This window comes from Medicago sativa, chromosome 8, assembly GCF_051527215.1.
Source record: "Medicago sativa cultivar Bolivia chromosome 8, Bolivia_mono, whole genome shotgun sequence".
Lineage (NCBI taxonomy): Eukaryota > Viridiplantae > Streptophyta > Magnoliopsida > Fabales > Fabaceae > Medicago > Medicago sativa.
The window spans coordinates 57,161,391-57,188,597 of record NC_140756.1 but is presented as its reverse complement, the minus strand read 5'-3'; the positions used below and the strand labels follow the sequence as shown (position 1 = coordinate 57,188,597).

At 33.8% G+C, this 27,207-nt stretch overlaps 3 protein-coding genes across 5 annotated transcripts; 2 read left to right on the top strand and 1 right to left on the bottom strand.

Moving 5' to 3' along the window:
* Positions 1-1,251: 1,251 nt before the first annotated feature.
* Positions 1,252-3,791, bottom strand: LOC146899819 (uncharacterized). The gene has a single exon (XM_085732701.1). It carries the CDS (start codon positions 3,786-3,788, stop codon positions 1,599-1,601), a length of 2,190 nt encoding a protein of 729 aa, XP_085588827.1. The 5' UTR covers positions 3,789-3,791; the 3' UTR covers positions 1,252-1,598.
* An 8,512-nt stretch (positions 3,792-12,303) lies between these two features.
* Positions 12,304-20,025, top strand: LOC146899818 (uncharacterized). 3 transcript variants are annotated; one of them, XM_085732699.1, is made up of 11 exons: positions 12,363-12,461; positions 12,666-13,391; positions 13,770-13,821; positions 13,953-14,037; positions 14,729-14,831; positions 14,918-15,010; positions 15,202-15,268; positions 16,306-16,372; positions 16,470-16,523; positions 18,478-18,621; positions 19,486-19,581. In XM_085732699.1, exons 2-10 carry the CDS (start codon positions 12,668-12,670, stop codon positions 18,607-18,609), a joined length of 1,377 nt encoding a protein of 458 aa, XP_085588825.1. In that variant the 5' UTR covers positions 12,363-12,461; positions 12,666-12,667; the 3' UTR covers positions 18,610-18,621; positions 19,486-19,581. The 3 variants fall into 3 exon arrangements, with proteins under 3 accessions (XP_085588826.1, XP_085588825.1, XP_085588824.1); XM_085732700.1 differs by having other exon boundaries at positions 12,304-13,391; XM_085732698.1 differs by lacking the exon at positions 18,478-18,621 and having other exon boundaries at positions 12,434-13,391; positions 19,486-20,025.
* A 1,063-nt stretch (positions 20,026-21,088) lies between these two features.
* LOC146899817 (formin-like protein 4) lies at positions 21,089-24,399 on the top strand. Its single transcript, XM_085733750.1, has 2 exons — positions 21,089-22,334; positions 22,528-24,399. The coding sequence occupies exons 1-2, from the start codon at positions 21,322-21,324 to the stop codon at positions 23,735-23,737; spliced, it is 2,223 nt and encodes a 740-aa protein (XP_085589876.1). The 5' UTR covers positions 21,089-21,321; the 3' UTR covers positions 23,738-24,399.
* The last annotated feature ends 2,808 nt before the right edge of the window (positions 24,400-27,207 follow it).

The window sequence follows — 27,207 nt, the reverse complement described above, 5'->3', positions numbered from 1 at the left end:
TTGCAAATATCAGTTATGTTTGAGTAAATGTTAGTTTGGTAAAAATTTAGTGTCTCAATAATTGTATTATTTAAAGCAACGTCATGCAACCATTTTCCATCCTTCTCATCAACTGTGTTGTTCTCCATAGACAATACTCTTAAATTCCTGTCAGAAAGAAAAATTCAGTCACAATTTAGTAACAACATGGTAGGTTGCAACAACATCAAAGATTATGATGTTAGCTGCATGAACATCAATTTAGTAACCACTGATTATACAAACAAGTAGAGGTTCCTGCTTCCAAGTTCCAATAATATATAATTAGAAGTTAAGTTTATTAGTTAAGCCAGTTGGTAACTTCTCAGTTTCCACTTCCCACTAACTTTACAAATGCCATAAATTTGAATCATGTGTAATAAAAAAAGATTACCAACTCAAACTATACAAGAATTTTTTTTTAACTTTTGATAATTTTAGTATATTTTTATAATGTAATCCTTCAAATATTGTGCATAATCTAAAAATAAATATTTTATCCAACTCGATACGTAGAAAAATTACCTAATGGATCGGTTTGAGAAAGGTTTAAAAATTTGGGTTGTTACTAGATGCCATTCCCTCAGTCCTTGTGAGCTTAACTCAATTGGTATGTACAATGCATAATATATGCAAGGTCTGGGATTCGAACCCAGACCACCACAAAAAAAAATGTCATTCCCTCGATCCAAACATATGCATTAGTAATAAGCTGAAAGTATGAGTTTGAGTAGTAACTTCTCATATTTGTTCTACTTTTGTATTCTATCGAAGTCACATATCGAAAAGGTTTTAGAAATCCATCTTTGAAAGTTACTAAGTTACTGATAGAAGCAAGAAGATAAGAAAAAGGAGCCTAAGTTGGCATTTTATGCCGGGACGCTACATGCTCATGCTTGGGCATGCTTTCAGTACACATAGTCCATTGTCAGTTGGCATTTCATACATGGGTACTCCAATTTCATGTTTGAGTGCCATCTGTCAATATGAAGACATGTTGACCACTATAGTTTTATGCATGGGCGCAACATAGCCACACTTGGGTGCCATGAGCAATTTTCTTGCCTTTTATTTGTTGCGTTAGGACTTAGGTCGTGTTTTTGAGTTTTTGTTTGCCTTTTAAGCCCAAACATCAGATTCTGAACGATCAAAGATTTTTTACATTGAAGTTGAGAGAAAATATTTTTTGAAGTTCGTTGAATTCAAATTATGTCTATGTAAGGGTTCTCAAAATTGAAAATATGAAATATGGATAATTGTGAATTGATTGTAAAATGAAAGGTAAATTTGATAGATTAGAACTCAATTAAAATTGATGTTCTTGTACATAGAAACATTAAAGAAAAGATAGAAGAAGATTAAGTCTAAGACTTAATCATTACTCTACTAGAGAGTACCAAAGGGAAAGAGGAGAGACTTCATCATTTTTCTTCTTATCCTTCTTGTTAACCATTGCTCCCTTTTATAGAAGATTAATAGAATATTTTCTTATTAGAATTATCCCTTAATTGTTGGATCAAGTGACACATGTCCCTTTTCTCTAACCAATTGTTGATTCCACTTTAATGACTTGGCTTTGCTTATATTTGGATCATAACATTACTCCCCCCATTAAAATCAACCTTGTCCTCAAGGTTGGAGTCAAGATAATGGTGTAGAATAATAGTAGCAACTTCCACATGGACAATAAAACATCTACCAGGATCCCACAACTTGAACTCTAAGGACCTTTTGATATGGAAAAAATAGCGAACGGTTGAAATCAAAAACACCATGTTAGAAGTGAAACATTGCGGCAAAAGTTGCATGCAAACAGAACCTTTGGTGTCTTGATATGTTCCTAACCCTGACATCAATAGATGAGTCATAAAATGCATGCTAAAATCCACCAATGTTTGTAACTTTAGGCCACTCTCATGAACCAAACTAGTGGTACTTCTCAAGTTGCTATTGCTCCTCACACCTAACAAGTTCTTAGAGCCATAAGCATTCTTTGCAATACAACATAGAAATGAAATAGGTGGACTGTGCAGGTTCTCACTATTACTAAAGAGACTAGAATATGGAACTCCATCTATTGGTGCATTACTCAGGGTACCAAACCAATTCACTTCAACATAACCATTAACATAGCCACCAACAATAAAAACAACACATGTTTGGGCATTAAAGAAGAAAATTGGAACAATAGCATTACCAAACCATTTTGTCAAACCTGATGGCATTTGTCGTAGTCTCATCCAAAATAACACCACTACCACAACTTTAGTGAGACTTGGGTTGACTGACAAATCATTCCCTGTTGCATCTATGGACTTGTGGTACAAATTGATGTGAAGTTCTACCATGAACAAGTTCATAATTCCCTTATCAGAAGGAAAATCAAGAAAAATATGGTAACAAACAACAACTGAATCAATACCATATTCTACCATTGTATGCACCCAATTAAACGCCTCATTAATCCCATAGGCTAGGCATTTTCCCAGGATAAAAGCATTATAAACTGACCCCACAAGTGCAAATATCATAGATAGCTCATTTGCTTCTTCCACTAACTGAATCTTGGGTACAGAAATAGAAGAGGTGAATGAAGAAAACAAGGCAATTAAAATGGCCACCTCATGGAGTTTGGCACTCAGCCATTCCACTCCCATCAGCCTTGAGTCACCAGAATTGAAAGATTGACTTGCATTTTGACTCATGTTCACAATGTGATTAAAAGATTGCCTAATAATAATAATGATAAACCTTAAATTCAATACATCTGTTAGAGTAATTGCTCCATGACAAGAGAGACCACCAAAGTTACCATGAATTCCAAGACATAAGTTGAGAATAGAGGACTTATAATGTGAATTTTTATACATTGATATCTTATGCTCCTTTGATGTTTCAGAGAATTTGAATGTCACATTCATAGCCAACTCTTGAATTGAAACATCTCCAATTATAACAGAGTATAGTGGCTGATTCACAAAATCACAACCTTTGAGAATAGTACTAGAGACCATATTATGAATGCACAATATGTAATGCACCTGAACTGCGTCACTGTTTGATTTAAAAATCTTAATGAACATAGATACCAGACCTTCCTCACCCATTACACTGTGTATTTCCTTACCACCAACAATAATTCTTAACACCCCACAATTACTCAGCAAGGTGGGAACACTACCATGAAGTAAAACATCCCAAGCATAAGCTAAATTCGTAGAAAACTTCATCAAACACTTAACAGTCACAACTTTTCGACGTACATTCCCATATATCAAAACCAGAATTTGTGGCACAAAAATGCTAATACCAACTAAATCCCCTTTATAGCAGTCAAAAATTGAAACTCTGTAAACCACTTTAGCATTTTCTTCTTCCTCAAAACCCATACACTGTAATACTTGTACATCATCTGAAACATTATACTCGACCTTGACCAATGCCAAATGAAATTTGGAAATCTCATGTATTCTATCATTTAACATTATTGTAAGGATTTTATGTGTGTGAGGACGAAGGAAATCAAACAAGGATGCCAAGGAGTCATTGATTCGAAACATACCGTTAACACTGACATTTTTCCAAACAGGTAGTGGACAAACTGCTCTTTCCAAACAATAAAACGAAAGTATGGAGTCCACTGCTCTGGAATTGTCATCGGGTGGGTGTGGTGGTGGTCGAAGCATGGTGAGGTTCCACTTCGAATGAAATTTCGTCGTCGCCGTCTTTTGAACGCTTCGATCTGGAGGTTTTGGCGGCGGTGGAGGCATTCCGGCGCCGCTGCGATCATTCCAATGCTCTTCTGAAAACCTCACTCTGGTGTTGCGATGTTTCGAGAAATCGATCTTGTCATGTCTGTTGTGACCTCCTTCTTCGTATCCGCGTCAAGTAGATTTGTAGTTCCAGCATTGAAATCAATTGAAGGAGGAATTGTTGTGACGATTAAATTCTTCACCTGGGATGATTCACGGGTAACAGAATGTTCCTCTATTGGTTCCACGGACGCGCTCGCCTCGGTAGCGTCTATCTCCTCTTGCAACAGCTCAAGAATTTTGGCACACGACTCTCGGATTTCTCGTGCATAATCATTCATACTTGAGTTGTGCTGTCGGTTTGAGTCAGTCGTGGAATCGAGATCCCTAACAACAGGAGACGGATGTTCATCAACGCTATCACCTTGCTGCAACTGTTGTGGTTCAAATTCCAGATCATCTTCATCATCAGGTGGGGGTAAAATAACCCTCCATTCAGGTTTAAATTTCCAAAGGAAAACTGAAGTGAAGGCATCCCAAGTAACCCATGGATGACGTGGATACCATTGAAGCCACCATGTGAGAGCTGGGCCTTTCATTGCAATTGCAGCCACTGTCATCTTCTCTGCCTCTGGTATGAGCCATTGCTTGAAGTATTTTTCTGTGCAAAGCACCCACCAATAAGCATCAATTTCACAATCAAACACCGGAATCACCATCTTTGAAATTGGTTTAGCGGGTGAGAGATCGAAAATGAAAGCACCAATGTAAGGGTTCTCAAAATTGAAAATATGAAATATGGATAATTGTGAATTGATTGTAAAATGAAAGGTAAATTTGATAAATTAGAACTCAATTAAAATTGATGTTCTTGTACATAGGAACATTAAAGAAAAGATAGAAGAAGATTAAGTCTAAGACTTTTTTTTTTTGAGAGAGTTAAGTCTAAGACTTAATCATTACTCTACTAGAGAGTACCAAAGGGAAAGAGGAGAGACTTCATCATTTTTCTTCTTATCCTTCTTGTTAACCATTGCTCCCTTTTATAGAAGATTAATAGAATATTTTCTTATTAGAATTATCCCTTAATTGTTGGATCAAGTGACACATGTCCCTTTTCTCTAACCAATTGTTGATTCCACTTTAATGACTTGGCTTTGCTTATATTTGGATCATAACAGTCTATAGCAATATTAAAGTGCAATTTTACCAATGCACCATGAATTTTTCTTTTTCTCTTTCAGTTGACGCTAAGAATGAGATAGGCAAAACCATAGTATGACAATATTATTCTAGCACAATGTGTACTATGTATATGTATATTTAGGTACGTATAAGCAAAATCACACCGTCACCATAAATTTAGGGTTAAATATCGTTTTGATCCCTATAAATATGTCAACTTTTCGTTTTAGCCTCTTTAAATTTTTTTTTCATCTTTACTTTTGGTCTCTCCTTTAAAGTAAACTCATATGTAGAATACATATTTTTAAATAAATTTTTGCATAAAAATCATAATATTATAAGAATCTCTCCTCAAAAAAATTAGAATCTTTTAAAAAAACATGAATTTAATATGAATTTTTATATTTTTTAAGGTTAAAAATTCATATTTAATTTGTGTTTTGTTAAAAAAATTCTAATTTTTTTAGGGAATTTTTTTTACAATATTCTACACATTTATGCACAATTTCATTAAAAAAATACAAAAATTAACTTAAAAATAGGGACCAAAAGTAGTGATTGAAAATTTTATAGGGACTAAAAGTTGAAGGAAAATTTTAGAAGGACTAAAACGAAAAGTTGGTATATTTATAGGGACCAAAAATATATTTAACCCATAATTTTATCAAATAAACTGTGGATCCAAAAATGCGCTTCTCTTGATGAATTGAATATATATTTGACCTATTATGAATGTTATTTTAACACCCATTGTTTTAGACAACTTTTAGGTTTGAACAACCATTGTTTTGGACAACTTATGAGACAACCAAAATCTACAAAGAAATGTAAGTATTGACACAAAAACTAAAACAGTGAAAAAGTAAAAACATAATGTAAGTATAAGAGAGAAAGTTGTGACAAAATGATTGTTCAAATATCTATCATTTCTCTTTACCTATTTGAATGGTCTAGTAAAACTTTTTATAATATACACCGCTTAAAAAATAAAGGTTAGTTAAGTATTTTTGACATTTCAAACATAAAAAACCAACTTAACAGAACAAATGACTAACTTAATAACTAAAAGCTTAGATGGATTTTTACTCCTCTATTTAAACAAAAATATTTTCAGTTCCCATATTTTAAAAACCAATTTTTTGGTTCCTTGCTTCACTGTTTTTGGAATTTTTTTATTCCTCAATTATTGAGTCATTTTTTAAGAGGAACATATTCATTTAAAACGTCCACGTGAGCTTAGCTCAATTGGTATGGACAATGCATAATATATACAAGGTTCACTTCGACCAACAAAAAAAATATTCATTTAAAACACTACATTGTTTATTAGATCACGCTAAATATTTTAAGTATGAAAAAAATGAAATAGGGAAAAAATGGGTTTTTAATTTTTATCAAACCCAAATACTCCCTTAATGCCTAAAAAGCTAAAACGACAAGTAAAGGGGAGGATTACAACAATAAACGACATTGTTCGTCCCTCTGAAATACAATGAATTTCACCGTAATCGTTTTCTGAATCTAACAAAATGTGTCACTCCACAACGTTAACTGTTTTACTCCTAGGTATGTTGTTGTTTTGCCTTGTTCTTCTCTTTCAATTTCGATGCCTAGTTCAAATTGCTACGCTTTCAATAATTCATGTCGCATTGTTGATTTTGTATCCTTCATTTCCACATGCTTCAAGTTTTGAACTTTTATTAGGCATTGCATTTCAATGTTACTAATTGCAAATGGGTCATTATTGGATTTTAATTTTACTATAGTATGAATGTTTTTTAATGGCAACTATTTTCCGCGATAGCGGGGTTTGAACAAACCACTATTTTCCGCGATTTTCAATTAGCAACACTGGTGAGTGGTGACTAGTTGATGATATGATTAATATATTGCTTTTGTTAGTTATCATTTTTTATTTCCTATCTTAAGCTTGTTTTTACTTGACCAATTAAATAGAGTGGCTGGAGTGGTTACCCTTTTGAGTTTTGAGTGTGATGAGAAGGTAATGCTCTCATTCACATTATTCATTATTGTTATGTTTATTGACTTATTTATTTATTTTTGATCAAGTGGGGAATCCCGGGTTTGAACCTTGACCCCTGCATATTGCATTGCAATGTCCCTACCAACTGAGCTATGCTCACAGGGACTAATTTATTTATATCTTCGTTTGTAGTTGTAATATATGAATGATTTTGTTTATGTGTTTGATTTTGGTCTGAGCTACTAGGAATACTGCTAAGTTGTTCACTTTGTATTGATGCAGCAAGGTTCTGATTTGGTAGTACGATTTTGCAAAGACGTGGAGAGTAGATCGCTAACGGTAATTTATGTTACCATTCTTCTAAGCACTTATATATAACATGCTATGGTTCCATTCATCATCCGTTTAGTCTTGTGTGTTGAGTAGTCTTTGTGTAATCTGATGAAGAACTTCCTCAGTTTTGCATTTTTTGACCCTATGAGTATATTCCACTTCAAGCACCTAGGCACTATACAAACCATAAATCACTTTCCCTGGGGAGTCACAGTGTGAATATTGAAATGATTGCTACATATATTTGTTGAACAATTCATTCATATGCTAATTTCTAAATGGATAACTCACAAGTTGCAAATTTGTTCCAATGAATAGCTTAATTTTTGTTACTTCTATTTGGGTTTCTGCTTCTAGTTATTTGAGGGTGATTTTTTAGTAGATTTGCAAAGGGATAAGGATACTTTTGAGCTTATTTATTTTTGTTTCTTGTGCCTCGCTTCTACCCCCTATTTAAAAAGAAGGTTTTAATTAGATTATTGGTTATTTATTTGTCTTTCAATGTTCGTTATAAGGTTAATGCCCCAAAGTATTCTCCTGAGTTGTTTTGCAACTATTTGAATATACAGCAACTTTTAGAAACTTAAATTAGGTTAAGTTGCAGTAATTGTGGACATATATGTTATGTGTATGTGGCAGAAATTTACTTAAATTTGAAATCCAATCAGGATATATAGGTCATGTGCATGTGGTGGGTCATTATTGTTGGATACTTGGTTTTTTCTTTTAGTTTCTTCTAGTTTTTGTACTTTTTCTATGAAGGCGTGTCCATGTTAATTTGATGTGATATATTTCTCACTTCATCAGCTGATGCCCAAACCTATTCAGGGATATGTTGATTTTGGTCGATTTGATAAGTTCAACTAATTTGTTGCTGGTTCAGGAAAATCTGATTTTGTACAAGTAAGTTCTCTATTCTATATTTTTAGAGGTAAAAACCATGAGTAAAGATACTCCTTAGGTGTAAAAAAATTCTTAAGGAAATTATTATTATTTGTTTTGTCCATTTTATTAAAACTTCTTATCTGAGATTTTGCTAGTGAGAAAACCTAGCAGTGTCAGTCAAACACAAAAAAATGTTAAATACGTGACCAAAGATTGAACGCAGAAACTGTGCAAGCAGCTTACTCATTTTAATAGTCACATAAGTGGTATATTAATTTTAAGAAAAAAATTCTGTGCTTCAAAGATGTTGCAATCTCCTTTGTCAATGTGAGACTGCATTGGCCTCTGGAGAGAGTAACAGGTATTACGTAAGTGCATGCAGAGTCTCACGACACTTGGACTAAAAAAAGAAACATTATGTTTCAAACTTGATTATACATTTTTATTTTGATTCTTGTTTTCTCTTTAACACATTTTCCATGCCATTTTCTCAATGTGTAGGAGTTTTACAATGGTGATCTGATGGGTTGTGAACAAAGTTATGACAAAATGGGAAGAACAGCCCAGAGGTTGGTACTACTCTGAAACTTCCATTATTTTATTAATTAGTCCCGAACACAGATGGATGGGAAGAATGTGAATAGGGTAAATCTGATGAAGAGGTATTACAAGGTTTAGCTGTAAGAAGTGCAGTTTTCTATATAATAATTATTGTGTTATTCATTACTCATTAGTGATAGTGATGCACCTTTCTCATGTTACATTCATGTCTTTCAGGTAAATATCATATGTGGGAGTTGTCCTAATGGACAATGTAAAGGTATGACTATCTATCTTTGAGATATTCAGTTGTTTAGAAGCACAGTTTATTGGAATGTATTGAATAAAAAAAGATGCTGAAAGTAGAGGGAAATTTTTTGAGGGGCTTATAATAAACCACTGAATGATGTATTTAGAGCAAAATTTCTCTATGGTGTTTCTCATTCGTTGTCTTAATGCCACATTGAAATGGCTTTTGCTACTTCAATACTATTTCAAAGTGGGTTAAATATGTTTTTAGTCCCTATAAATATGTCAACTTTTCGTTTTAGTCCCTCTAAAATTTTCCTTCGACTTTTAGTCCCTATAAAATTTTCAATCACTACTTTTGGTCCCTATTTTTAATTTAATTTTTGTATTTTTTAATAAAATTGTGCAGAAATGTGTAAAGTATTCTAAAAAAAAATTCCTAAAAAAATTAGAATTTTTCAACAAAACACAAATTAAATATGAATTTTTAACTGTAAAAAATATAAAAATTCATATTAAATTCATGTTTTGTTAAAAAAATCTGAATTTTTTTTGGAGTGATTCTTATAATATTTTGAATTTTTCTGGAAAATTTTATTAATTAATATTAATTCTACATATGAGTTTACTTTAAAAGAGGGACCAAAAGTGAAGATTGAAAATTTTATTGGGACTAAAAGTTGAAGGAAAATTTTAGAGGGACTAAAACAAAAAGTTGACATATTTATAGGGACCAAAAACATATTTAACCCTTTCAAAGTAGCATATCACATGCTTTTGAGTTTTTTTCGACTTGCAGGTTGTCCTGGATGCATATGTCATGTCGCATATGAGTCGAACTGCAGGTCTTTTATACTTTACTCTGTTCTCAGCTGTCTTTTTTAATTGTAAAATGCAATTGTATAAACTGATTTGGTCATTATTACTTTAACATTCTGGAATGTTAGTTTGTGAGTCAAACCCAAGATTGCTCTTTACTTCAAGTTTAAATTTTGGGGGCAGTAATACTTTACTCTGCTCTCAATTTGAACTTGAAGGCTCCCACCCTCCCTTATGAAGGATTGGTTCATATAGTTCACTTATTAAGATATTACTCCTTGTTAGACTAAAATCCAGATGACTGAAAACAAATCCAAATGACTTAAAACAAAATAGTGCACACAGAGAGACATATAGGGACTGTAAAAGTATGTAATTTCTGTGTGTCTACGTTGAGATCACACACCTTGTATTTATAATGGTTTTAAAATAAATACATTGAATGCTTAATTAGTAAGCACTAGCCTAGGAAGTTGTATACTCTAGGAGTACTAACAATCAATCTAGGAAGTTGCACAATTAAAGGAATATCTAAAGATTCTTAATTTTGACACCCTCCTCAAGCTGGAGCATACCATACGCACCAAGCTGGTTACAACAAAACACAAGTCACCATCAAGTGACCATCAACGGGAAGAAAAGGCACCATTAATAATCATACGTGGGAATATAGTGACTGAGTCACCATCAGATTGATCGTTGATGTGAAGAAAATGCACCACGAATATGATCCATATGTGGGAAAGTCACCACCGGATTGATTGTCGATGGGAAGAAAAAGGCACCATTAATATGGACAATTGGGAATTAGGGTCCCAAACACTATTACTATTTAAACATGGTTTTATTGCGAAAATATAAAAAGAACAAGGGTATGGTTTTAATATATTTCTGCTACTTTGTCTTCAACTACTCATATTGATGAAACATCTTGCTATGTAGCTAAAACAATAGTCTTAGAACCAAGTTGCATTATATATTGCATGCTTTATTGCAAGGTTTCGTGGAAGGATCAAACATATTGATATTGATGGCCATTTTGTCCAAGAAAAGCTTCTTTTAATCGAAATTTCAATTGGTTTTGTTGAATCCTACAACCATTTATGCCGATATATTTAACAAGTCTATAGGGCCTTGGTGCTTATGACATATGTATTTCATTTTGAGGGGAAGATTTAAAACTCTAATCAGATATTGATGTGCAACTTTAGTGACCACACAACTGTAATCTAATTGACTCGTAGCCCATTGTTATGAACTAGTATATATAACCATGTTTTTTAACTACTCTATATAATACTCCCTCCGTTTCAAAATGAGTGTCGTTTTAGGTGTTTACACACATATTAAGAAATGCAATGATTAAAAGAAATAGAATGGTTATTTTACCAAACTATCCTTAATAACTATTGGTTAGTTTTTTTTTTTTGAAGGAACTATTGGTTAGTTTTAAAAGTAATATTTTGGAAGTAGTGTGGAGAGTATTAATTGGAGGGTACAATTGAAAAGAAAAAGTTATTATTGCATTGGAAACTGAAAGAAACATTCATTTTGAAACAATTTTTTTTTGCTAAAGCGACACTCATTTTGAAACGGAGGGAGTATTAAATACCAGATTACAAGTGTGTAATAGACACACGCTCCTTCAGTTTTAAAATATGAACGAGGGAAAGAACATATAAATTGTTTCTGAAGAGATTAAAGTCGATATCATGGTGGTGGTGCTTGTATGCCTATAATCCTACTATCTTCAGATATGCCTGGTGCTTTTCGCTGTTCTTGATTTACCATGTTAGCAGATGAAGTGTGACTATTGAATATGTAAAAGTCATGTCAATTTTGTTGTCTTTCAGGGTCTTAATTGAACCTGCCATTTCATATGATGAATCGGGCCCACAAATATTCAAAGGCTTCACTGTTGGTTTTCATCCGCGATCATGGGAACTTGTGAGCAGCTCTAGCATTCTCACTTTTTTCATTTATTTTTTTGCTTGATTAGTAATTTGAGGCATGCTTTTAACTGACAATGCCTAACTAAGGGGGTGGCCCACTTGATTCCTTAGAGTCGTCTGATGTAATCTTTCTTAATTGAGGACCTGCTCCTTACATATTGACGTCGGTCTAATTGGTTGTAAAATGATAATTCTTTGGTTATTGGATATTTTCAATTTAGCTGTGAGATGAAGGGGGATTAGCGGTAAAGGATCCATCTATTGTTAATCAAGCATCTTTGCTCACTTTGTGCTGGAAATTTATGACTAGTGATGAGCACTGGGCAGTCATGTGTAGAGCGCGTTATCTGAGGGACAATCTTCCTGTTTCTTATAATCTCTCTTCCTCTATTTGGCATGGGCTGAAGATGTATGTTAATACGGTGCATCAATATTCAACTTGGACTATTGGTGATGGCACAAAGGTCCTGTTTTGGACAGATAGTTGGCTTCCTAGAGCTATTGTTGATTATCTGAATATACCTTCCTCTGTTTCTGAATCTCTCAATACGACAGTCTCTGTCTACATCCTTAATGGAAAGTAGGTTATTCCTGCCTACTTAGCTAGCAAGGATGCAAGTTTTGTTCAGCAAATTCTAAATATCACTCTGCCTTTGGATCCCATATCAGATCAACTTAATTGGACAAGTTCGACTGATGGAACCCTCTCTCGCAAACTAGCTTATAGCTTCATCAAAGGCACAGGTCCGAAATTTTCTTGGTGCAACTGGTTGTGGAACAAATATGTCCCTCCCACAAGAGCTTTCATCCTTTGGAGGTTTATTCATAGGAAAATCCCAATTGATGAAAACTTGATGAAGAGAGGGTGCGTGATTGTTTCTAGGTGCTGCTTCTGTAAAGGCCAATTGGAGTCCTCTGATCATATCTTCCTGAACTGCCCGGAAACAGGGATGCTGTGGAGTTGGTTGAAAGATGTGGCCCAACATTTGGACAATTCTAGTGGCATGAATCTGCTGTCCAGTTGCTTTGATAAGGGTAGCAGATTTACTCATCAGGTTCTGATCTCTGCAGTCTCCCATGTTATATGGCAGATTTGGATTGAGCGAAACCGCAGGTACTTCAGTGATAAAGAGTCCCAAATGTATCAGCTTATTGGTACAGTTACGGCTGAGGTAAAGTGTAGCGCTGCTATGATGTTTGGAGCAAGAAACACTTCCAGTTTTGACTTACGTATAGGTGCGCTTTTCCAGCTAGCCCCTCGTCCCAGTAGGCAGATTTCTTCCTCTCCGGTTTTCTGGATCCTTCCTCACAGGGGCTGTCGGAAAATCAATGTGGATGGCTCCGCTTTGGGTTCTCCTTCTTGTGGTGCTATTGGTGTGGCTGTTCGTGACTGGGAGGGAACTTTTTTGGCAGGTTTTGTCCTGAATATTGGGCATTCCTCTACGTTCGGAGCTGAGTTGTGCACGGCTATGTTTGCAATTGAGAAAGCTGTGGAGCTGAATTGGTCGGACATATGGATTGAAACGGACTCACTTTTGGTGGTGAAAGCTTTCGCTCAACACATTGCAGTTCCTTGGACTTTGAGAGTTAGATGGCGCAATTGTATAGCCTTACCGAGACTTTTTCTTGTCGTTTCACACACATCCATAGGGAGTGTAACTCTGTGGCCAATGAGTAGGTTAAGCATGGTCATAGTTTACACTCACAATGGTGGACGGATCCCCCACATTTTATTTTGCCTTTGTTACATAGGGATGGTATAGGTTTACCTTATCAGAGATATTCCTCCATGTAATCTGTATATGGATTCAGGCCCTTCCTGGCTTTTAGTTTTTATTATTTGATCAAAAAAAATTTAGCCCCAGGAAATAAACTTCTAGATTTTTTTTTTTTTTTGCAAGAACTTCTTGATTATTTTGATGTCCATGATCCAATTTGATGTATATATTCTTTTGAGGACCAAGTTATTTTTTGATTTCTTTCAAGGATCGAAATTGAGTTCTTTTCCAATAATTTTATCATACCAAATTTTTATTTTTTATGAAATTGTAGGTTTACAATGGCGTGACTCAATTTCGTTTTGTAGATCTCATCGTGATTTTAGGTCAGGGTTGCTGCTGTCACAGCTGCATGTTATAATTAATTACTGACATTTTTATTTTATTTGTTGCAGTATGTATTTGTGCTTCAAATATAGCTGTTACAAATAATGTGTGCTTGTGTTTGCTTTTACAGCTTTCAGACAACACAAACTCAAGTAGTCCTGTTTACTAGTGCAGTTGCTTCACTCTCATCCTTGGTTCAAAAACCTATTTTGAAGGTACTTTTATAATTGGTTTAGTCTCAAGCTTTGATTGGGAAGGAAAGGGAAGGAAGGGCTTAGAAAAATTCACCAAACCCTTCCCATTGTTTGAAAATCATCCCAAACCTCCGTTGTCAAAGCGGAAATGCGGCGCGGCCATCCCAAAAATTGGTGCGGCGCGGAAGCGGGGCGCGTAGCAGGCGCTATTTTGTGACACGAAAACTAATATATTTAATACTAAAACACCATATTGTTCAAAAAGAAATACTAAACTACCTTAAACATTACTTAACATTCATGAAGTTTTCATAATTCATAAAGTTAACGTTTCAAAAATTACAAAACAGCCCTTAAAACGGTTTAAAGTAATGGGCAAAACCTTTTTTCTGCGAGGTGTGTGTAGCGACCGCTTTGGCAGCATTGACTCTGCCCTGCACTGCTAAATAGCAGGCCGCTTTGACCGCTATTCACATACGACATACTCCAACGCGGCTAGGAGCGGTGGGCTGATTTTTTCCGATATGCTCCGCTATAGCGGGCGGCGCGACCGCTATTGACAACAGAGTCCCAAACAATGGAAGAGTTGATCATAACTCTTTCCCTTCCTCCCTAAAACCCCTCCCAAACAAACCCCTTGGGGTAACTGTTATTGGCATTTCTCAAATTCTATGTAGTTGGAACATGATCATAGTTGATTGCTGCTAATTAGGTTAATCCAAATAAAGGCTTGGGAGTTAAAATGTCTGGATCCGCTGCTAGTGGGATGCCTCCGACAACTTTGTTACCCACAACGTTGATTGTTGATTGGAGATGTAGGGTACCACTTATTTAAGAAGCGTTAATGTCATGTATTGCAGAGTTGTCTTTGTAGAACTTTCATCTTTCAACTCTTTTCCAGGTAAGGTAGCCTGTGACACCCCATATGAAGTTAACATTACAATCCTAGTTGAAGGATACGGGCTAATTCAGTTTGTGCTTACAAAAATGTGCGGTGAGTGCTACTATCTTGATCTGAAAACTGTAAACTCGTTCCTTGTTTTTTCTATGCAATAAATTAATCGGAAGACAAATCAAGTATAAAGCTTATGAAGTTATGTCAATGATACATTTTTTTTTTCCTTTCTAAAAACTCTTTATATTTTAATTGAATGAATGAGTCACTCTGTTTATTCGTTGTTGCAGACTATAAACAAGGTCAAGGAAGTGGTGCCACAAGAGGATGGGCAATATTTGGAGTACTCTCTTGCATGTATAGAAGCTTTCTCTTATATTTTGTTTGTTTTTTAGTTATGCCTAGTAGAAGAACTAAAACCTAGAACTACAGGCTCAATACTATATGTAGTTCATAAAACTGCGACTTCTCGTTGTCTTGTCATACATAGTTAAATACACGTCATTATCTTATTCTTTATATATATATATATATATATATATGGGTTATGATAGAAGACACCTTTTGTGAAGGTGTCTTTTATCAAGTTACTCTATGAGCATTTGTTAAAAGACACCAACTACTTTTTATGAAGGTGTCTTTTATCAAAGTTATAACTAAAAAAGTGAAAATCACACCTTGAGGTGTGACTTGATAAAAGACACCACACTACTTTTTATGAAGGTGTCTTGTAACATAACCCATATATATATATATATATATATATATATATATATATATATATATATATATATATATATATATATATGGGTTATGATAGAAGACACCTTTTGTGAAGGTGTCTTTTATCAAGTTACTCTATGAGCATTTGTTAAAAGACACCAACTACTTTTTATGAAGGTGTCTTTTATCAAAGTTATAACTAAAAAAGTGAAAATCACACCTTGAGGTGTGACTTGATAAAAGACACCACACTACTTTTTATGAAGGTGTCTTGTAACATAACCCTATATATATATATATATATATATATATATATATATATATATATATATATATATATATATATATATATATATATATATATATATATATATATATATATGGGTTTTGCTAGAAGACACCTTTTGTGAAGGTGTCTTTTAGCAAGTTACTCTATGAACATTTGCGAAAAGACACCAACTTACTTTTATGAAGGTGTCTTTTAGCAAAGTTATAACTAAAAAGTGAAAATCACACCTTGAGGTGTGACTTGCTAAAAGACACCACCAAAGGGTGGCTTGTAGCAAGACCCTATATATATATATATATATATATATATATATATATATATATATATATATATATATATATATATATATATATCAGGTACAATGGAACTTTTTATTGGGCAGATTTTTTGTCTCCTTGGCACTTTTTTGTTGTGGAGGGTTCATTTACAAGACAAAAGTGGAGCGCCAGGTGAGGGTTGTCTCTTTCACATCCATGTCAAAATAATAATATGGTTGCTAAGTATCAGTTGTATTATATCTTGAAAACACATGTTAACCCTTTGCAGTGTGGAATTGATGCATTGCCTGGCATGACATACCTATCTGCCTGCTTAGAGACAGTGAGTTCAGAGTTTCTATTAATATTTATTGTTTTATTGGAACTGATGACATGGAAATTACTTAATAATGGGTTAATTTTTAAACTTTTTGACGAATGTTGTGTTGTCAACGTTAATCATCAAGAAATTAGTCTTATTTGGTTGGAGCTTTGATCAAACTGTTAAACTTCTTGCAATCAATTTGAGAAATCATATGCACATGCAAAGTAAGAAAATTTGTTACAATTGTAGCCATTCCTAAAGTGATAGCACATATACATGATTTATACCACCACGTCCCTTAGATAATCGGGCATGTCACTATTCAAACTAAATTAAAATATTATCTGTGGAACAATACATCATCGGCAAAAGCATTAAGAACGGATTTAAACCTAAGATTATATCAAATGCATAAATCATATGCAACTAGTCAGATTAAGAGTAGTACATAGAATCCTAGATATTTACATCTAATCCCAATATAAAAGTAAGTTTAGTTTTACCCATGGAGAGCATAACTAACAGAGTAGGTTGATGAATGTTGGTGAAGCATCAACAAGTTTGGAATCAAGCTCCCTAGCTCTCCTATGGCCACTCACGCCTTCCTCTTTCTGTTTCTCTCTATTATTTTTCTAATACAAGCAATAAAAATGAATGACACAACGCACATCTCTATTTATAGCGATTTTGCAAGGGTAAGTTCGCTAGGCGTAGTGATGCTCGCCTAGCGAATCGAGCTTTCTTATTTGAAGGGAAAAGCCTGTTGTCTTCATGTATTTTCTGAAACCACCTTAATTCGCTTAACGGACCAAATCTTGCCTAGCGAACTGCCTTTGGATTTTCTCCATAGAACTCTCTGTTTTGGCTTACTTTTACTTCGCTTAGCTCGCCTAGCGAACTGTGATTTCCTCATATGTCTTTGTATTGCTCTGGCTTGGCTTCTGGCGAGTGTGCTTGCATTGTTTTGTTCTGCATTGATGTACTCATGTCAAAAATCCTACAAAAAGGTGTGGGAAATATACGTCAAAGGTTTCTGGCATAGTTTTGCGATATAAACTATATTTGTATATAATTAGGGGTTTGTATTAAATTAATTGTAAAACAAGTCGCGATATAAACTACATTTATATATAATTAGGGGTTTTGTATTAAATTACTTGTAAAACAAGTTGATAAGTGTTGCAGAAAATAACAGTAATTTGGGACTTATCAACTCTCCCCAACTTAGAACTTGTTTGACCTCAAACAAAAGTCCTCAAAAACATAACTTTCAACCTTTAAGAAATGATTTGAACGTGCAAATGGTTTCACAAGTTTTTTAGTGAATCAATCATTTTGATAAAGACGATTGATAATGCACGACTCAATTGTGAATTGCACATGCAAGTCTTATGTCTGTTGTAGTGAAATAAGTTCTGATTACAAATTCATCTCATACATTCCAAGTCAATAACATGTTAAATGTTGAATCACATCTACTATGATTCTTTGTAAGTAAATAGTAGAAATTAAGAACATATGTGAAGTGGAACTGACATCCGAAAGTTATGCTAACATCGAGATACATCGAGATCAAGTTATGCATTCATCCAAGCATACAAATTTGAAATTATTATAGCATATCACTAAGGTCTTTTGAAGGTTGTAATGAGGTCTGATTACAAAACAGTTGTCATTTACCGGGGTATTTGATTAAAAGTCGCCTTGGTATACGGAACATTAACCAATTGATATTTACAGAAACACAAACTATTTACAATCACAAATTCCCTTTTTGATTTTTCCAAACCCTTGGTGATATAAACATTGTTACAAATTATTCTTGACAACTTGTTCTTTCATTTTTCTGTTTCAAAATTTTGTTCTGATTCGATTGATGAAAATGTTTCTGTTTTTTTTTTCTTCCAAGTTTATTTTTCAAAATTTTGTTCTGACTCAGTTTCTATCAAATTTATGTTTCAATCTTTTCAAGGAGACGAGATTTAAGCTTAAGTTAGAAAAGCTCCGAAGTTTCAATTCGAGAATCAAATGCGTGAGAGCATTGTTTATAATATCCGATCTTTTGGTGATGCCTCTGATACGACCAAGCACAATTTCAAATTGAATCTGCATAATGGTACAATGATTAGAGAAGTGGGGACTAGACCGATTACAATTAGGTTTAGATGTGTGCATAATAACTGTTTTGAGACCCAAGCCCATAACCTTATTTACTTTGATATACATGTTTTTTGGATGAATGAAACATAATATATCTCAGCCAAATAGAATTGGGTTAATAGTGATGTATTTGGATTATTTTATTGAGCTTATAATCTCATTGTTGTACTTCATATACTTTAATTTAATTGAACTCATTGCAGTATAAAACAGTATTGTTAAGGAAGCACCAATGTAGGACATGCTTCCTAACCTGCTTAGAAAATGTGCATTCAGAAAATTGAAGTACACACTCATTGACAAATATCAAATCATGAAAACATAGCTTTTGCATTAATTTCCAAAAGCATTATACTAGAAAAATATTTTAGCGTCATATCTAATCATAGGACATATTGAAATTTCGCTCACAAATGTCATTCCATTTCATTAGATTGCTTCATTTAATTAGAGCATGTTTGCCAAGGGCACTGCTGCTTGGTACACTAAGGGTTCCTTTTGTATGTGTGTTTATGGATACATCATACATGCTGTACTAGGATGTTTTCTTTTGTTATCGATTGTGTTTGATATGCAAATGCGTGTTGTGGTTGCTACCGGCTATTCCGGTGAATTAAAGATTAGGCATGAAAAGAGGAGTGCAGATTTATTTATGCATAGACTGATTTTGTAGTGTTTATATGATTTCTATATTTCTTGCTTATTTATGGATAAGACTGTCTTGGTTTTTCAATTTCTTTGTATTAACATTACACAACATCTCCTAGATACTTAGGCAGTGCGAGAATCTCACTATATGTTTGTTCATTTTATTTTGCAGTTTGTATCAAAATGGGTGATCTATCTGGTTCAACATATTTGTTTGCTTCTCCTTCACCAACTGTCTAGAATCTAGATGTCTAGAACCTAGAAGCTGTAGAAATAGATCTGCTGTTTGGAATGACTTCACGTTAGATCCTAACTCGGCAAACATAGCTGTATGCGACCATTGTGGTAAGAGTCTCAAGTATAATGGGACGAGTTCGATAATGGAATCCTCATGATCATATGATATTAAGAGTTCTGAAGTGAGAAAAGAAGCTCCTTGTAGACATTTGATATTCTAAAAAAAATAAAATTGAATGTGACTGTGTAATCCTCATGATCATCCAAGTAAGGAGAGAGGACAGAATCCAATATTGTAAACTAAAATGAAATGTGGGTAATGGCTTTTAGTTAGGCCATTATAATGTTTCAACTAAAAGCCAATTTGGTGAGCCACTTTACAATTTCTCAATATTGAATATTCGGGATGGACCCCATCATGACTACTAAGTCACAACTAATTCTTTATATTGGAATCGGTTACCTTTCTTCTTAATTTAATCCTTGAGAATCTTATAGTTTAAGAGGAGTTGTTGCAGGCAACAACTAAAGTCAGAAATTTAAAGACTGAGCTGCACACGTTTTTGGCAATAAAAAATAAACAGTTTAATTTTGGCAACTAAAGTCAGAATATTATAGACACTAATATATATATATATATATATATATATTAATTAGTGTCTATAATACTATAATATATCCACTTTTTATAATTTCAAAAAAATAATATTATTTTGATGTAATCTTTGTATTGATTTTTGTTTCAGTTTAATCTTTGTTTTGTTTTAATCTCTATAATATACTTTTTTTTTAAAAAAAAAACTTTAGTATCTACAATTTTATTTATGATAAATTAATTCTTGTATGATAGATTATCACGAGAACTGCAAACATATATCATAGGGCTTAAGCCCTTTTTCTCTGGTAAAAAATAAGAAGTTAGCTGATTGAATTTGTAGCATTTGATAAAATTAACGGTTGAAGTAGCTTACAAATATGAAATGACATAAAAATGTGTATTTAATTATTTATTTATTTTTGCGTAAAAAAAGTTAATATTTATTTTTTTCAATAAAGATTGCAAAGGTAAAATTGAGATAAATTTGATAAGCTATAAAATACTTGAATTTGTTTATTACAAACCGTGAGAGTTTGATTGGTAAGGTCAACAAACAAGGTTTGTAAGCTCAGATGACTTGGTATCCTATTTTTACTCTCACGGAATTCGTCTCTCACTCAAGTTTTTAAATTCAAAATTGTGAGTGACATTGTCTATTATAAATTCAATTGTGAGAGGACCAAAAAAATGGATTTAAAAAAAGGGAAGATTAATTCCGCAAGCAAGCAAAAATATGAGGATGGAAATTGCAGTTAAGCTGAACTAAAATATTGCACAGAAAAAAAATTTAGGACCAAAAAAGAAAAATGAATATTGACATAGACAAAAACATACAAGGCAAAGAAAAAGACAATAGAATCATGAAAGCACCATTTCACATGTGTGGATTCACTTTATGTTTGACAAAGTAAACATATCTATCACTTTCAAACTCAGCTGCAGAACATGTCCATTTTATGACTCTAACAAACACCAACTTTTCATATTAATTAAAAGTACATTCAATTTCATGGAAGGCCAACAACAATTAACTGCTTCAACTCTTTTGAAACTGTCACCAAAATAAAAACAATAACATAACAAAGACAAACAAACAAAAAACTTGCAGTTATGATCAAATCAATCAATGAACACAAAAAAACATAAAACATTATATTTTTTCTCATTTCCTCTATGGCTTTCAACAGTATGATCATTCTTTTGTGTCTTGTTTTTCATATTTTTTCATTACAAACATGTTATTGCCAAAACAATTCTCCACAAAACTTAGAAACTTTCTATCCAAATCAAACTTCACCCTCATCACCACCAACAAATCAACCACCAAAGGCACAACCATCATCACCACCACCTCAAGGACCAACTGCGGTATCGAAAAGTAGTTCATCAAATGGCGGTAAGATAGCAAAGTTTGTGGCTGCAACTGTAGCAATCACTATAGTTATTTGTGGTTTGATCTTTATTTTAGCTAAAAGGTGTTTAAGAAAAAGAAAGAGATCAGGAGAGATAAATAACATTGCTTCTGATGGAGATAGGCAACAAGTTGTTGTGCCTAAAGGGAATGTTTTTGAAAGAATTGAAGGAAATGTTAGAGGATTAATTGTTGATGAAGATGGTTTAGATGTGATTTATTGGAGAAAGCTTGAAGAGAAGAATTCCAACAAGGATCTTTATAAAAATGTGTTGAATAGTCCTAAAAACAAAGAAGTTGAAGAAGATAGTCATGAAGAAAATCAAGTGAAAAAATCTAAGTCCATTCAAGAAATACCTCTTCTTAGAGGAAAATCTTCAGCTTCACACATATTTCAAGAAGAGGATGATCTATATAGAATTCCAACAATTCAATCTCAACCATCCAAAAATGATGGTGTTCAGAAACAAGGCTTTCAATCTCAACCATCCATTCTACCATCAATTTCAGCAGCTGCAGCACCACCTGCACCTCCTCCAATACCAGCTAGGAAGAGTCAAGCACCACCACCACCTCCTCCAATGAAGACAAGTATTTTGACTTCATCATCAAAAGCTATTCCTCAAAGCAATCAAAGAAACTCTTCAGGGAAAGGCATGATGCAAGAATCCAACAATGATCAAGTGAAATTGAAGCCTTTGCATTGGGATAAAGTGAACACTAATGCTGCTGATCATTCCATGGTTTGGGACAAAGTCGATCGTGGTTCGTTCAGGTAAAACCCTAATATGTTGAATGTTGTTATATAAATTTAGATATTTTGACACTTGTCAAGATTTGGTTATTTTGATCATCCCAAGTTCCTGAGTTTTATTTTGGATAGACCAATATTAGTACATTAGTTGTTATTTTAGTAATTTTGTTCTTCGTCGGGATTTGAACTTTTGTTTCTAAATTCATTTATTTAGGGTTGATCAAGATCTTATGGAAGCTCTCTTTGGTTATGTTGCAACAAACCGAAAATCACCTCAGCGAAAGACTCATTCAACAACTCCAAGCAATGATGCCTCAACAAATATTTTCCTTCTTGACCCTAGAAAATCACAGAACATTGCTATTGTGTTGAAATCACTAGCGGTCCCACGAGGCGAAATTCTTGATGCACTCATTGACGGAAAAGGCCTAAATGCAGATACACTTGAAAAGCTTTCTAGAGTTTCACCAACAGAAGAAGAGAAATCTCTTGTCCTTGATTATAGAGAAGATCCAACAAAACTTGCTGCAGCAGAATCATTTTTATATCACATCCTTAAAGCTGTTCCTTCGGCTTTTAAGCGCTTGAATGCGATGCTATTCAGGGTGAACTATGACTCAGAGGTTATGGAAATCAAAGATTCTTTGCAAATCATTGAATTGGGATGTAAAGAACTTAGAAGTCAAGGGCTTTTTTTGAAGCTTCTAGAAGCAGTTCTGAAGGCCGGGAATCGAATGAATGATGGAACTTCTAGAGGTAATGCTCAAGCGTTTAACTTGAATTCACTAAGGAAACTCAATGATGTCAAAAGCAACAATGGAAAAACCACATTACTTCACTTTGTAGTTGAAGAAGTAGTCCATTCTGAAGGAAAACGTGCCGTTCTTAACCGGAATAGCAGCCTAACCAGAAATACCAGTCAAAACAGAAGCAGCAACATGAATGGCAACTTAGAAACAAATGTTGTTTCAGATGAAAGAAAAGAAAGGGAATACAAAATGTTAGGACTATCAATTGTAGGAGGAATAAGTTCTGAATTTTCCAATGTTAAAAAAGCAGCAAATATGGATTATAATAGTTTAATTGGTTCAATTTCAGCACTATCTGTTAAGCTAATTGAGATTCAAGAACTTGTTTCACAGTGTGAGAATGGTGAGAGAGGAAATTTTGTGAAAGAAATGAACCATTTTATTGGAAATGCTGCGGAAGAATTGAAACTAGTGAGGGAAAAAGAAACTAGTGTGTTGCAGATTCTTAGTAAAACAAAACAGTATTATGAATGTGGGGATTCAAAAGAGAAAGAAGAAAATAATCTTCAACTATTTGGTATAGTTAAGGATTTCTTGGGAATGGTTGATCAGGTTTGCATTGAAATTGCACTTGACATGCAGAAGAAGAATCCTAAGATGTATCAGAACAAGTAAGTCCTGAGATTTTCAAAAAATGTTGTTGGAACATACAATGTCATATAACTCTAGAAATGGCCTAAGTGATTCAACTATTGCTAGAGTTTTGTTGTTTGGATCAAAGCACTGGGACCTCTTCGGATTGGCTTATTTGAGGTTATTTACTGCCACAAACACCTATGAACTATTTGATGGAACCTACAGAAACAGCCTATAACATGTCTATAAGCTGTTTTCAGCTTATTTTCATAAGCTATACAGGATAACTTAAGAAAACAACTTGTAGTTTATATGAAAACAGTTTGACTTTATTTGCTTTTTGGTTATCCGCTTATAGTTTAATGCCATCACTTATATGATCAACACTTATGCTATAAGCGATTAATTAAGTTGTTAATCCAAACAAGCTAAGAGTTTTTGGATGACCTACGACTACGACTAAAGACTGTGCTTCCCCTTTGATAGTATAGAAGTAGTAATGTGGAAGATGGCTATGATTTTACAATTCATTATTTGTTTGTTTTTATTTATATGTTTATCATTGTTGAAATATTACACCATCAACCAGAACTTAAGTTGTATTCTTCTGATTTTCTGTTATTGTACATACACACTTGTAAATTTTATAAATGGATTTTTTTTTATTCAAAATAATAAAATTTGGATAAGATGTTAGAGCAGTTGACTTAGCATATTTCACAGCAGGTAACAAGGGAACAAGTCTAATCAAGATAGGTTTGACTTAATGAGCCACTTGAAATCATGCTGTACATTACAATATTATGTTATTTTATCTTATTCTCCTAAAGAATAAATCATAATTGCTACCAATTCTCTTACCTAACCACATATGACATATAATCATATATATCACTTCTTATTTTTAATGAAATATAATATCTTACTTACAAAAGATATAATTGCATATTCTCTCAAAAAAGATATAATTGCATATATCTATTTTTTTGACACTCACTTATGCAAATGGATCCTCTCCACCATTTCTTTACACCGGTCTCTTAACATTTATTTATGACCAAATATATTTGAAATTAAATCACTACATGAGTTTTCTATATTTTACTTGCTATCAATTGTCTCCATAACAGTAGTTGTTTCCAATTTACACAACGAGATACAATTCCCAATGCAATGTTCTGGACCTGCAACAAGATAATCAGGATAATAAACGTGTAAAGTCGAAGAAAAGAACAACCTTAAGCCTAACTGCTTCGGTTAAATTGGGTTATAACTAATGACAGAAGGTTCTGCATGAACGTTCAATTGTTTGATAGTGTTTGACAAATTTTATTGATTATAAAGTTATAATTACAATGTTTAAGACTATAATCTAGTTATGCATTCTACTTAAGCTAACCTGATCAACATAGTAATGTGAAATTCTTCTTAGTTCTTACCTCATCAAAAACAAGACTGATAAGCACGATTTCTGATACAGATACGCCTATGTATCTCAGAGGAAGCATGAACCATCACAATGCAGATGCTAGTTGTTCAGGGATTATGTTGTTTCAGAATTCTTTCAAAGCACAGTTTCTGCCAAAAATCCTAAAATAACTGTAAATAAAAGGTAAAAGCAGGAATGCAGAAATCAACTTACTGTAAAAGTCAAACATGCAACACTGCTTCCTACAGATAATCCTTCCTCGTAAAGGTTAATGGACTTAACTTCAAGATTACATATGAATAACCTGTTAAAGACTGAACAAGTGCAGGCACCCCATCTGAACCCAGTCCTAGTGTTATGAATAAAAATGCCGACAGAAAATAAACACACTCCATTTGATCCTATAAATAGAAACTAAATTAGGTAAGAAATTTCTCAAATTTACACAAGACTTCAAGATAAAAGCAACTGTAAACAAATAGCCAGCTGCCAAGCAGTTTTTACCTGATAGACTTATGAAAAGGTACAAGCAAGCTCGAATCATAAATTAGTATAAAGCATGAGAAAAACTATGTCCCAAATTATGAAACTAGAGAATAAGAAAAAACAACCAAAAATGATGATTAAAAATTATAGTGAATCAGAAGATATATGTCAGCAATAACAACTACTTACCTTCCAAGCATTTCTTGGTAGAATCCCAATTGAAAGCAAAGTCTGTTGGAACAAAATATGTATAACAATAAACCTTGAGAGTTTTGATGATGACAAGGTATTAAAAATTGTCAATTGGACTAGCTAATACTTGTTCAAGTGTACAGGACCATATACAAAAATTTACAACTTAAATAGGTTTTGAATGAACAAAAGAGAGCTAAGAAATCAACAAAAAGGAAGCTTAAAGCGTCTGAAGAGAAATGCTCCTGAAGTCCAAAAGTGCTCCTGAAGAAAGTGCTCCTGAAGTGATGACGTCATCAGAAGCTGAAGTTCATCAGGAGATGAAGTTCATCAGAAGCAACCTCATCAGAAGTTGAAAATCACCAGAAGCTGAAATTCATCAAGATGGAAGAATTAAAGCTTCAAAAGCTGTTTAATGGATTCGAAAGCAATGCAGAAGACTGGGAATACAAAACAACGGTCATTTTGAAAGGATTTGAAGGCATTGGATGTTTATCTTCAAAAAGCGTTGACAAAGTACAATTGTACGAAGTGTACAACCACTACCTCCACTACTCTGCAGTATCCTTGCTACAAGACAAGAAAACAGCTCTGGAATACAACTCTGTCCGCAACGATGTTCCTTCACAATGGGAATGAATTTGAAATTGATCCTTCATAGGACAACAACCATATCAGGCAAAAGATCATTGGTGATTGATCAAGCTTCAAACGACTCTTTTTGATGTGCTGGCAATTTCACAACGTCTCTTTCACACCTCTATATATTGGAGTGAAGACTTAGAGATTTGTAGAGACTCAACAACAATTTACAAGTGCCAAAACTCTGCTGAAATTGTTCTGCATTCAAAGTTCACTTAGAATTTCTGTTTTCAAGTTCATGTCTTAGAAATTCTAGAGTCTTAAGAGTCTGTATCTGATTTGTATTGTGAGCACCTCTGATTGTATATCAAGTGTTCAACCTCAAACATTTTTCTTTGTAATCTTGTTTGATTAGAAGTCTCTTGCAGGTGTGCTTGAGCATTAGAAGTCTCTTGATTGTGTTCAGGATCATAGGAAGTCTCTTACTTGTGTGCTTGAGCAATTTGAAGTCTCTTGCTAAGTTTAGCAGTTAGCAGTTGTAATCAGATATTACATTTTAGTGAACTCTCCTTGGAAGTGCAAGGGGGACTGGACTACTTCCGGTTTGTGGAAGGAACCAGTATAATTGCTTTGTGTCTTTCTTCTTTCTCTCCCTCTGTTTTTATCCGCTGCATATTAGTCTTGAATCTCACTTCAGAAGCAGTTCTCACTTTGCTTCTGATTAGTGTTTTTAGCTTAGGAGAAAACGAAGAAAAAACTAACACAATTAAACCCCCCTTCTTGTGTTTTTCTCACCTTCAATTGGTATCTAGAGCCTTGG

Bases quoted from the DNA above. Each gene is read 5' to 3' on its own strand.
- LOC146899819 (XM_085732701.1), bottom strand. From the start codon at position 3,788: ATGCCTCCACCGCCGCCAAAACCTCCAGATCGAAGCGTTCAAAAGACG.
- LOC146899818 (XM_085732700.1), top strand. From the start codon at position 12,572: ATGAAGAGAGGGTGCGTGATTGTTTCTAGGTGCTGCTTCTGTAAAGGC. The intron at 13,392-13,769 runs GTAGGTTAAGCA...ATGAAATTGTAG, and splicing joins TGTAACTCTGTGGCCAATGA to GTTTACAATGGCGTGACTCA. The intron at 15,269-16,305 runs GTATAGAAGCTT...TTTATTGGGCAG, and splicing joins TTTGGAGTACTCTCTTGCAT to ATTTTTTGTCTCCTTGGCAC.
- LOC146899817 (XM_085733750.1), top strand. From the start codon at position 21,322: ATGGCTTTCAACAGTATGATCATTCTTTTGTGTCTTGTTTTTCATATT. The intron at 22,335-22,527 runs GTAAAACCCTAA...TCATTTATTTAG, and splicing joins GTCGATCGTGGTTCGTTCAG to GGTTGATCAAGATCTTATGG.